Source organism: Ixodes scapularis, unplaced genomic scaffold, assembly GCF_016920785.2.
Source record: "Ixodes scapularis isolate PalLabHiFi unplaced genomic scaffold, ASM1692078v2 PGA_scaffold6__148_contigs__length_123643588, whole genome shotgun sequence".
Lineage (NCBI taxonomy): Eukaryota > Metazoa > Arthropoda > Arachnida > Ixodida > Ixodidae > Ixodes > Ixodes scapularis.
Genome location: NW_024609881.1, coordinates 73,155,116 through 73,168,254, shown reverse-complemented (window position 1 = coordinate 73,168,254; position 13,139 = coordinate 73,155,116). Strand labels below are relative to the sequence as shown.

General features: G+C 48.9%; 1 protein-coding gene across 1 annotated transcript in view; it reads left to right on the top strand.

Moving 5' to 3' along the window:
• Nucleotides 1-2,371: 2,371 nt before the first annotated feature.
• LOC115317881 overlaps nt 2,372-13,139 on the top strand; it is a 46,068-nt gene continuing 35,300 nt past the window's right edge. The window contains exon 1 of the mRNA XM_040216118.1: nt 2,372-2,507. Within this exon, the coding sequence (XP_040072052.1) occupies nt 2,372-2,507 (136 nt within the window). The remainder of the gene's footprint in view (nt 2,508-13,139) is intronic.

Here is a 13,139-nt window from a genome sequence, read left to right as displayed (position 1 = left end):
GCATTAAAAACTTTTAAGAAACAATAGCTTTGAAGGGTGATGTATTTCCGTTGGTGGTATATCCCACAGGCATTTATCTTCTTCTCTTCACTGGTGCTGCAAAATGCTGCAAACATTTTGCATGTCTTGATGCCTTTGGAAGCGACTGCCAGCTTGTGTTGCTAGCTTGCGCTGACCACTGCGTGTTTCCCGCCCGTTTCAGGCCGCTGGCGCCAGGGTGAATAAACAAACTGGTCTTCGACGAGTTGGGATCTGCGAATTGGCCTATGACGGAGTGGCTTATTTTACAAGTTGTCTATCGACAAAATGTCCTTTTGCCAACTGGCTTTCAACAAGTTGGCCGGATACCACGACACACAGGCATGAGCGCCCGCAGAAATATTCCCAGAGGGAGGAGAGGGGCCGGAGTAGAAAGGAAAACGCTCTCGTTTTTTTGCGTCTTTTCCAGAAGTAAAACGCTGCAACTTCCACACACCCCTCCTTGCACCAACACCTCCGGGCGCCCTTGCACACATGGGACGTCGGCGATTGTTCGCGCCTTCGTTCGCAACAGCAGCACTGCCATCTGCAGCTCCGGAAACACAGAATTAAGGTGATGGTCGGTTGGCAAACGGTAAGGGTTGACAACACGGAACGTTGCACAGAAAACGCACAGATAAACCACACATCACTGTCGCTGCACAGCGGTCGCGAGAACAAGGGACCTCAAAGGGCCACAACTCGCTTCCAGTCCTCGTAGCGTCAAAGCGTTGTAGTCTTTGCACCGTTGGTTGCAGTGGTCACAGCCAGGGTCAGGGCCCGGCAGTCGAGGCGGCCGAGGCAGCCGAGTTACGATATGTGGCCGAAGTGGCCGAAGCCCGCCGCCATCGCAGCTGATCGCAGCCGCCCAGTGTACGTAACAGTGTCGGCATCGTTTCGAAGCTTAGCGGCTTATGACGGATGTGTTTAAACTTCTTTCTTTATTAATGTCAATAACGCCATGGCAAAAGAAACGACTGAAGGACCGACCTCGTCGTCTTGGCCCCTGCGTAAACAGCTTAGATCCAATCTGGGTTCACAAATCTTCTTTATCAAACAGCGTGCTAATGAAGCTTGTAGAAATGATATTTGTATAATTTTCCTTGGCGTCTGTGGATAATAGGGACTTTAATTTTCCTTCCATAGGTCTGGGTTTGTTTATGTTTGTTTTGGTAAATAATAATAACCGCTCCTTCCAGGGATCGAACCTTTGATTACTTTGTCAGTAGCGCGACGTTCTACCTCTGCGCTAACTGAACAAGGACGAGCTGGACCTCCTCCTTTCATCTGAACTTCCATTCCTCCCCTTTCTGGGCAACTTGTTCACAGCAGGGAGGAACAGTCGCTGTTGCCAGCTTTCTTCTCCTTTTTTTCTTAGAGTGCAGGGAGCGCGCACACTGAGCAAGACGTTCAGGATTGCCGCTATTTGCCAAAAAAAAAGAACAACACTTTCTTTGGGCTTAAGGTTGACTTAATTCTAGTCAGTCGACTGAACTTGACATTTTGTCTTCTTTTTTTAATTTTTGTTTCCTTAAGAAAATACCTAAAAAAAATTCTTTGTATCGCCATGATATTTTTCTTGCGTGAACGTGCTTTATGCGTGCGAACGAGCTACAAGACTTCAATCGCTGTAACTGTCGTCTAAATGAGATTTACTCGCGCTCTCTGGCACTGCAGACCTTTAAAGGCAATTCGAAAATCCTTAATTCCTTTGGCGTAAAGGCCCTTTTTGGCGCCCGTCTGAAAGAGGTAATATACACTGTTTCACATTAACTGTTATCGTGGCAGAAGTGACAAGAGCGAGCTGCGGACTTTCAGCGTCCTGCCATGCACGCGCGCTTGTGCTGTGCAAGCAGTGTTCAGGGTCACATGCTCGTCCTTGTACCTTTTACCTCGCTTGGGCTTAAAAGAAAACGGAGTATAGTTCCAGCGTTGTCGCGAGTATTCTCATGCCGGTTCGGGGACACGTACTCAAATGCAGGAAACAATAAACTTCGTTCCATGTTCGTCAGAGCCTTCAGGCCTCCCTCCCGCGGGGGCGGGCACATACGGTTCGAGGAACAAGTTTCAATTGTTCGTGTTGCACAACGAAATCGAATAGAAAAACCTTGTTTACCTGGAAAGACTAAAAGGAAGATGGTGTTGCAATTTCTGAGTAAACAGGTATATACGCGGCGTGTAGAATAGAAAAAAAAAGCGCAAAGACAATAGCAACAACTTGGCGAGTTGCGTAAATATGAACAAACATCCTTGAAACGCCATCTGTATTTTCATAGTCACGTGGGTCACACTCAAAGTATAAAAACGAACACTCAGCGGTTGTTCTCGCAAATTGCCTAACGTGTAAAAGAAAATGGAGCTGCAGAGGCGAGTATTCCTTCTGACGTGGATTTTCTTTCTGACCTTCGACGTTGTCATCAACGCTGAAGCATCTCAATGTATCCAAGAAACAACTCCAGAGAACGAGAATGAGAAGGTTAAAGAGATATGTCATTATGGTGCTAGCGCCTGATTTACATAGTGCGATTTCACACGGGATTTTGCAGCTGCGACTTTTAGGAATCCCAGTGTGAGCACCACGCTTTCTTCTCCGCTCAAGCGACGTCCCAACTGCGCGTGCGCAAGAATATCGCACAGTGCCAATCAACAATAATTATCATTCCTCCCATGCTCAGTCACGCGCGGCTTTCAAACAAGCGTATTTTTGACCACGTCAGGTCCGGACGCAAGATCTGTATTGAAAGAACGTAAAGCGTATTGCGCGTGCGCCATATACACACCGTCAGCAGCGCCGCCGCTCCGTCGTGACGTTAGCGACGCGCGTAGGGCTCTGTTATGGATGTTCGTCTCGAAATAGACGCCGGGAGAAATATGACCTTGCCGAAGGACGGACTTGTTGCAGCAGTATACGTGCAACAAATTCGCAAACAATTTCTAATCCACTATAATTATAAATCGTTCGCGTATCTTCACCCAGTTCACATTTGTATCTGTGTCTTGGGCTGTATACAATTTTAAAGCGAAACAAGTGTCTCTGCGTGTTCAATAGTTTGTTTACAGCCTTTCTCCTAATGACATTCTTACAATCTTATTTAAAACTTTGGTTGTTTGTTTGTTTTTCGTGGAAAAGAAAGCAAAGGTGCGAAATTGTCTCGGGAAAGTATTAGAACCTTCCATTACTGGTATTTTCGGACGTGCTGAAGAGAGGTAGCGCATTGTCACTGCGAAGGAGCAAATCTGTATTTCTGCGAGATCTGATTGTTTCTCGTTCGCGAAAGTATCAAACTCAAGTAAAGTTAGGAGGCGAAGTGTTATTCCTTCCGCCCGAAGAAAAACAAAATGACCCTTTGAACGCACCACCATGACTAAAGCAGTAGCAGGCACTATGGTGCCTGGACACCGTCTTCGATTGACGTGTTTAGCGTATTTTAAGAGCTTGGTCTCTCAATTTCCTCTCAATGACGTCATGAAAGTGCCATGCTGTCGCCGGCCGCGATCCTGGCGGCGTCACAACAGCTCTGATGGTGTGGTAGACGCCTGTCCTGATGCAGGTCGCTCTTTAGTGTGGCAGTAGACAGAAGCTTCAGCAGCCAGGAGTTGGTGGTAAAAAAACACAGACAAGCTTGAGAACTAACTCCCCAATGATAAAGCCGAGACTGGAAAATAATAATCGGCCGCGCAGCGCGGAGTGAGTAGAGAGGGAAGCCCTGGCATCTCGCCGTCGCGTCTGGCATCTTGCCAGACGTGACGAAAGGACAGTCTTCCGTGTCGTCTGCTACAAACACTTGTTTTCAAACCTTACTCGCGTGATGCGAAATCCTACTTTCGTGGTATGAAGTTGCTATGCGTAATGTTGGATGGTTTCGGAAACTTCCAACGCGCTTATCACGTACTTCACGGATTAGCGAGCACTGTTGACGGTAATCAGTGGAATCCAGGACGCCAACCACGACGACTATGAGAACTAACCACGTCGCACCTCCGTCCTCAGGTACGCGACGGCACAATCTAACCAGCATTGCGAGGTCGTGCTACATCTATCGCTTTCGTTTCTTCGCACATTGTGGGCGAAAAATACTTCTTTTTATTTCTTCTTATTCTCGCGTTTGTCAATAAAAGGGTCAGGAAAGGGTATCAGCTTGGAATGTTCATGACTTTGCAGAGGCCTACTGGTCCTAGCCTGGCCCCCCCAAGAGTACTCGCAGAAACCTCCACCGATACAGAAGCTTCTGTGTCGCTGTGAAACGACGAGGATAAAATGGGACTATTAATTCGACAGTCTTATTAAGCTACTACTCAATAGGAGGTATTCACTGGACGCCATATTTGAGGGCGATGTTTAGGGCGGATGCTCAGAACGAGCTCACATTAATAGCCTGCTAAGACCGGCAACCTTGATGGTGCTAAATGCACGCTCCAAAAGGACTGCGGAAGCTCGCCACCAGCACGCGCTCAGCAGCAGCGCACACGGATATGGCCACCAGTGAATACTCCCTATATGAAAGTATTAAGTCGACGCCATATTTGTGGGTGCTGCTTACATGCTCAGATCGAGCTCACAATAAGAGGTTGCTAGCGCCGGCAATCTTGATAGTGTGCAATGCACGCAGCAGAATAACTGTTAAAGCTCGCCAACAGCACGCGCTCAGCAGTCGCGCACACAGCTATGGCCACCAGTGAATTCCCCCTATATGGGTATTTCCTGGACTCCTAGTGCGCAATAGGTATGCGCTGTGGACCATTTCAGCTAACTGTGCTTGCGCCCCATTGCACCGCGCGGATGCGGAGCAGCAGGACGCACTCCTTCACATTCGCACCCTCTTTGAAAGACCTGATAACATTGACGTCGTCCTAGAGCTCGCCCTAGAGGTCGTTCTAGACGTCGTATTCACGTCGTCCTCAAGATCTCCCTAAAGGTCGTTCTAGAGACTGTCCTAGACGTCGTTTTTGACGTCGTCCTCTAGGACGTTGTCTTTGACATTGTCCTTTAGGTATACCTAGAGGTCCTCCAGAGGTCGTCTTTGAGGTCGCTCTAAAGGTCGTTTTTAGACGTCGTTCCAGATGTCGCCTTTGACGTCGTCCTTCAGGACGTCGACCTCAACGTAGTCCTAGACGACGTCAAGGATGGCGTCTAGTACGACATCGAGGACGACGTCTTAGAGGGCGACGTTAAGAGGACGACCTCAAGGACACCCTATAGGGTGATCTCAAGGACGACAAGAATTTAGCGTCATCCTAGAGGACGACGTTAAATTTAGGGAGAGTTTATTTGCTAAATTTAGCGAAACAATTGACGTCACGACCTATGCACCAATTCAGCATCCCCGCTAATGCTTCGGTATGAACTGATAAATGCTATCGCATTCATAGATAATCACCTCTTCAGTTTCTACAAATTTGCCTCGACCATTAATGTTATCCTGCAGTCTTGCGTTTGAATAGATTGATGACGTAATAGACCCTTTCAGGAATTCAGTCTGGCCACTTTGATCACTATCATCATCATCTGAAAACGGCATATGTGCTATACTAATGGCAGCCTTCTGTTTACTGATGAAGGAAGAAGTTGAAGATGCTCCTAAGCAGACGATTCGAGGCCTATACATTCTAGATGTTAGCGCGGCGTGAAGCAGGAATTGGACGCAAGAGCTGCGTAAGCGTTCATTTCTAACTCGGTCCCAGTCAATCTGTTAGTAGCACTCACTCGGCTTCAAAGCCCCTTGATGTATAGAACTCTATCAAGGCGTCTATGTGGGTTGGCGCTTCGTTGCGACTGGCTCCATTTGTTTTGCCATCGGCACTAAAGGAGATTGAAAAATAATTGTTGTTGAAGCGCACATTCTCGTTTACCGTTGACCTTTAAAAGTGACGGTTCCCTATTAAATACTGCAGTCAACAGGTTCATTGCCGCCATTAGTATAGTAAAAGATAAACTGTCATTTGAGTCACCAGATGGCACTGAATTCCGGAAAGCGTCTACCCACCGGACGACAGTCGAGCGCGGTTCGTGGATTCAACACGAACTCTGTGAGCACTCGACTTCTGCTCGTAACAATGAACGCCGCGGGGGTCACTCGGGTAGTGGGTGTCTCGCGTCCAACCACTGCGGTGATGACAATAGCCGAGCTCTAACAATGCCTGGAGCTCAGCGCGCGTTTTATACTTTGCCAATCCAGCGCGTGGTTATGATTAACCTTGGCGGCGTAGGATAGGCGGCATGGGATAGGCATACGATAGGTATAGCTTTGGCTCCGAGTTGAGGGGATAAACGATGCTCATATTTCTCAATTTTTTTTGTCGACTACCATTGCCTAGAAACTAAAAACAAAGGCAAGTGTATTCAATTACTAATGTAAGAAAGTGAGTCTAAGCAGTATTTAGCGAAAGTAGAACAATCGCTTCATGACTCCTTTAAGGGGCCCTGCAATCCTATTTAAGCGTGTATTTTTGTTGCGGTTTCCACATCTCTTGTGGTTCGGGTAACACAGCGGGCACGGAGAGAGCTAAATATCAGTGCGTAATATTGCCGCGCGAGCAGCTGACCAAGTGGCAGTGCGCTTGTTGCCTAACGGATGCATCTTCCGGCAGCAATAGCAGACGGACGTCGAGTCATGCGCTATGCAGGGGCGGTTACATCGGCCTTTTCTGGCCGTGGTACTTCTGCTGCAGATAACGCGAAGGAAACTGTAAAAGATTATCAGGTTATGCTGCCATCCCTGCCCGCTGGATACATCGCGACGAACGCGGTGTTTTTACACGGCGATGTGAAGAAACGCCCCTACCGCATACAGGACTTCCGACACGAGCTGGACAAGCTGGACATCATTAAAGACTTGGCATCACCAGGTGCGTACCAGATGAACCATGTGTGGATGTTGAGACTGCATTCCTTACCTGCGAAGCAAAAGCTGGTGAACGCGAACGAACTCGTGGTAAAGGGACGGCGGTGCCTCGTGCTAGACCCGGCGAGCAATGAAGTCAAGCTAAAACTTCACTGGGTGCCATATAATGTGCCAAACTTCAAAGTGCAAAAGGAGCTGGAAACGTTCGGGAAGGTGTCCACTTTAACCAGGGAGCGCTTCAGAGAACAAGGTTTTGAAAATGTCGAGTCAAACACGCGTCTCGTGCAGATGACTCTCGATGAGGGTATGAGGGTCGACAAAATTACCCACGAAGTGCGACTCAAGGGATGCAGAGTCCTGGTCCCGGTGCCAAGGAGAGCACTTCTGTGCCTGCGCTGCAGACGAATCGGGCACATCCAGCGAGAATGTCGCGTTCCCCGATGCACCTACTGCAACAGTTTTGGACATACGACGGAGGAATGCGTGACCACGTACGCTTCCACCGCTCGGGACCGCAAGGAGCAGGATGAGTCGGAGATGTTCATGGACGCAACCGAGGCAGAGGAAGCTGTAGTGACCGCTGCACCGGATGCACCAGACGACACGTCAAAAAGGCCGGACACTGTAGCGGGGAACGACGATGGAGCAGAAGCGTCTCACGACGGAACCTCCGGGTCCACAAAGCATCGGAATGAGAACAACGACATCCGTAAATACCCTCACGCAGAAAAGACAGCGCCGAAGGAAACCTCCATCTATACAGCGGTCGAGGGCGACCAGCGGCAGCAGTTCTAACCAAGCACCGGGCAACATGAGCCCATGGAGGAGACCGGCCCGACAAGGGAAAGTTAGCTCGACCGACCTCCCGTCCCGGATGCGCATGGCGAAGAGGAGCAAAGTTCAACGTCGTGGACAACTCAAAGACCTATGAAAGCTCGCCTTTTGTTCAAACCTCGGTGAGACGATCGCAGTAAGAAAAACTCACAGTGAGTGACGCGAAGCGAATTGCTCATGAGAAAGTGCATCGGTTGTTGACCCTTGTAGAGGGAAACGCTTGCCGATTAGTTTAAAAACAAACGTGTAAGAGTATGTCTGCACCTCTTGAGCCTCTCAGTTTTGCGACTTTAAATGTGCGTGGACTTAACTCGAAAACGGAACAGTACCAACTGCAGCGTCTTGTATGGGAGCAAGAGCTAGATATTCTGGCATTGCAGGAGACAAAAATGGAAAATAGCGACCACATTGAACAAGCACTGAAACCTTTCCTTCGCAGGTACGAGGTTTGCGTAAGTCACTCTGTTGGAGCGTCCGCTGGGTGTTCAAGGTTTTCGGATGGGTGACGTAGAAACTAAGGTTCTAGCGTATGCAAATGACATTGCTGTGTTCTGTAGTAACAAAGAGACAGCTCATCGTTTCCAGCATTATCACAGATGATCAAGGCATGCAGACTCATTATCTGTGATTTGAAGTGTCTAAACCAAGGAGTGTGTGTAATATGTTTGTACGGACAACACCATAACCATAATGTCAGCGAAAGAGTCTTACTTTTTCAGTTTTTGGAGCAGTATCTACAGTGCGACAAGGTTATTGTGTTTTGGGGGGATTTTAATTGTGTATGTAGCAACGAGAACAGGGTATCTGCCAAACAAAAATTCAATCGGAGTGCTCCAGTTTTGAATGACCTGATAAATGAATATAAATGAGAATACGTAGCTCATCTCGAGAATGCGGGGAAGGAATTTCGTTTTACCCATTTCCAGCAGTCGCCCCACGCGCGTTTGGTTAGGATTTATGTTTCGGCAGAGATATGCAATGTCGTCTCAGACTATCACGTGAAACCGCTCTTTTTTTTAGCAATCGCTCTCTTGTCACGGTTACGTTGGAGTGCGGAAGGAAGAGGGCACCGAATTTCAAATGGGATCTATGGAAATTAAATGTCAATATGTTGAATGACGAGTCTTTTTGTAAAGCAGTAAAAGAAGCTTTTGAGGCGGTGCTCGCAGATAATATCATGAGTTGCATGGAAATGTGGGAATACTTTAAGCAGGAAGTTAAATCACGGGCTATAAAAAGGTCGTCTGTTTTAAAGTTCCGCGCCAAAATTGAAGAAAGGATGATGGGCAAATATATGTTTAACCTACTGCAGGACGAACAAAAACATCCCGGTTTGCATCACTCGGCGATTAAAGAAGCCCAAGCAAGGCTTGGCGGCTTTCACCAAGCACGCTATCGCGGTGCGATAATCCCTGCAAGAGCACGCAATTTTTTTTTTGGGGGGGAACAGCCCACTAGTCGCGCCTTGGCGGATGAAAGGAAGTACGCTTTAGATAAAGACATCACCACCGTTGAGCATCACGGTGGAGTCAGCAATGACAAAGATACAATTGAACTCGCTTTCGTCAAGTATTATGAGCAGCTTTTTGAAGGCCACGATATGTCGACGAGTATGACATATATTCGGACGATGCTTCTGGAAGCGCCCGAGTTATCAAACGAGGAAAAAGGGTGGCTCGAGGAACCTATCACGTTGAGTGAAGTAGAAAGCGCGATTGACGGCTTAGCGTCACACAATACACCTGGCCCGGATGGTCTTGGAGAAAAGTTTTACCAGAAATTTAAGAACGAACTGTCTCCATTTCTCTTTAGGGTAGTACATGAAGCATGTGGTTTTCAAGCTTTGCCTCCATCGTCCATTCGGTCACACACAGTGCTAATCCCTAAATCCGATGATATAAGTGTGCGACACCGTGTAACAGGTTATAGACGAATAGTACTTTCTAATGTTGACTATAAAATGTTTGCAGGTATTCTAGCTAGACAAACGTAGCGTGTGATTTGAGGGCTGTAGTGTCGGAACGCACCAGACCTGTGGAATTAAAGGGAGGTCTATCCAGACAAACATCCACGTGGCGCGGACTATTTTGGAAAGCTCTTCAGCTGAAAGACGTTATATTGGAATACTGCAAATTGATTTAGCAAAGGCATTCGACGAGGTGTGTCACGGCGTTCTTTGGCAGGTTTTAGACCGGGCTAATGTGGGAAAGATTATAATAGAAGGTGTTAAGAAGGGCTTATAAGGGGCGCATGACGAGACTAATTATAAACAATTCACTGTCTCCCGCTATAAAAGTTCTTTCCTCGGTTCGCCAGGGCTGCGCAATGTCGCCTTTATTGTTTTCTCTTTATTTGGAACCATTGTGTCTAAGTATTATTCGGTCGAAACAAGTTCAAGGTTTCTGAATGGGTGATGTAGAAACTAAAGTTCTAGCGTATGCAGGTGACATTGCTGTGTGCTGTAGTAACAAAGAGAGTGTTGCTAGTGTTTTAGAACTGTGTACACAATTTTGCGAAGCAACCGGTGCCGTTGCTAATGTTAACAAATGTAATGGTACCTGGGTACGGCGAGTGGGATACCATGCCTCAATATTTGAGAGGTGTTAAATGGAGCTGCGTTCCGAGCAAATACCTTGGAACCCCGCTACAATATCGTCACGAATGACAATTGATGAGGCGATAACAACTGAAGAAACTAAACGTTTAATGGGGCGAACTTGTGCCCAAAACAAACAAAACAAAGAGGGAACAGAAGAAAACAGCAGAGCGTCGCGGGCGTCGATGTCGGCGAAACCGCAGGATAGAGCGCTGGGGCAAGATTGAGTCCGGCTGGCCCGGCAGCCCCTTTTGTACACGCGTGGGCTTCTGGAACAATCGGCGTGGAAGGTTCGGCGTGTAGAACATTCTCACCTCGAATCAGCAACACGGTTCTCGAATTTATCAGAACATTACATTAGTCAACAAAAATGTGCACCCGCGGCCAGGAATCGAACCCTGGCTTTCTACGTGGAAGGGACCCGCGATAACCGTAAAGGCCACGAGCGCGCTGCCTACTTATACCCTGCCACACGGGCAACTCGAATGCCATTTTTTAACGAAAGACATTTGAGCGGACGGCCAATCAGGGCGCGACACTCCGGGCGTAGCGCGTTCCACGCGCTACAGATTGCGAGCTGATTCGCCGATCACACAAATGTCATTCGTTGTAAATGGCATTCGAGTTGCCCGAGTGGCACGGGTATTAGTCAGCTGCGCTTGCGTCATTATTCCCCCCTTTAAAAAAGTGCATCGTCCCGATGCAGCACAAAGCGAAAACACAAGTACACAACAAAAGGATAGCAGAGTCGCGAGCCACAGTCCACTCTTTGACGAGAGTCCAAAGTTCTATCGTTCGTAATACGGCTTGAGCCGGACGACGTGCACCACCTCGGGTTGTCGCTGGCGTCTTGCAGATGGGCGCGTTCCGTCGGGTATAACTTCGTAGTTCAGATCGCCGAGGCGTCAGATGATTTTGTAGGGCCCGAAATACCGTTTGAGAAGCTTCTCGCTGAGACCACGGCGCCGTATCGGTGTCCAGTGTCCACACCCATACCCGGCCTCCCGGTTGGAAGTGGACGTCCCTGCGACGAAGGTTATATTGCCGTGCGTCGACTCGCTGTTGCTCTTCAATCTTGATTGTTGCCAGTTGACGAGCTTCCTCCGCGCGTTGAGAGATCAGTTAAGCGTCGTCGTTGCCATCATCGGTTGGCACATGAGGCAGCATGGCGTCCAGCATCATGGTAACCGCCCGGCCCTGTACCAGTTGGAACAGCGTCTGTCACAGAATTCAATAACTAATTTTGTCCTTCAATGGTTATGGTGTTGTCCGTTTCCGTGTTTGTGAGTGGGGTGCGCGAGCGCCAAGGACAGGAGCGCGGGCTCAGGATTTTTTTTTTCGTGCGAGGTCGAAAAAAGAAAAAAAAAAAGATGGGATTCCGGGCGCGCGAGGGTAGTGAAACAAACCGCGGAGCAAGGTTGCGACGGTGTGGATGGTCGGCGCTGAGCAGGTCCGCGGCGGTGTGGTTGTTCGACCACCGAGAAAGTATTCGACGGAGAGGGGTGTGAGTGCTTGTGAGTGACTGCTGTGCGTCACTACAACACCCAAGCCACCCCGACTTCTCGACCCCGACTGGTGGCGCAACGAACCGGACCCCCACTGGCATCTTGGGACCCTGACTCGGCTCTCCTCCTCCAAAACTGTATGACAACCCCGATTTGACTTTTGATATTTTTTTCTTTCCTTCTTTCGACTGTGTGCATGTCCTGTGCGTCTTTCCCTTACTTTTGAATTATTTTATATAAAATACTGTTCGTAACGTCGGCATGCTTTGCTCTCAATTCCTCCCGCCTCTGAGGAAGTCTATCGCCAAGGTGTGGTCCTAGCACCTAGACAGCGGGCCAAGTCGAATTCCAAATTTGTTTGTTTAAATGGGATCTTTAACATCCGAACCTGTGACAGCGTCATTCCTGTGGTTTCTTGTAACGCTGTGTTGTACGCAAATGTAACATACGGCAGCACCTCGTCCCACGTCTTGTGCTCTGCGTCGACGCACATAGAAACCATGTCGGCGACGGTCTTGTTCAGCCGCTCTGTTAGTCCGTTGGTCTGCGGGTGATAAGCGGTGGTTTGTCGATGGCTGGTGTGACTGAGCCGAAGTACCTCTTGAGTCAGCTGTTCCAGGAAAGATGACCCTCGATCTGTGATCAGCACTTCAGGTGCGCCGTGCCGAAGGAGAATGGACTTGAAAAACTTGGCGACTCCCACTGCTGTTCCCGATGGAAGGGCTTTCGTCTCGGCGTATCGTGTAAGATAATCAGTCGCGACGATAATCCACCGGTTTCCTTGAGTCGATGTTGGGAACGGCCCAAGCAAACCCATTCCGACCTGCTGGAAGGGCGTAGTCGGGGCAGATATCAGATGCAGGAGTTCTGCTGGCTTTGTCGGAGGCTTACGTCGTTGGCACTCAGGGCACGACCGAGTGCAAAGATGGGTGGTTTTCAGGAGTCTCGGCCAGTAGTACTTGTCACAAATCCGGGCGAGCGTCCTGCTGTAGGTATCCAGCCGTCGGGTCGTCGTGGCATGCTTGAAAGTTTTCTTGCAGGCTGGCAGGCACAACCAGCAGCCACGCAGGGTTGCTGGTCCGAAGTTCTTCTTAAAGAGCACGCCTTGCAGCAGAACGAAGCTTTGCAAGTCTCGGGCCAAGACTCGCGGAACGGAACTTCCTTGACCTTCGAGGTGGTCGATCATGGCGCGAAGTTCCGGGTCGTCTCGTTGAAGTGCTCCCATGTCGGTATCTGTAACTGCTTCGAGGAAACGGGCGTCATCGTCGTCGTCGGTGCTGTCGGGAGGAGATTCGACTGGGGCCCTAGACAAGCAGTCGGCGTCATTATGCTTGCGGCCCGACT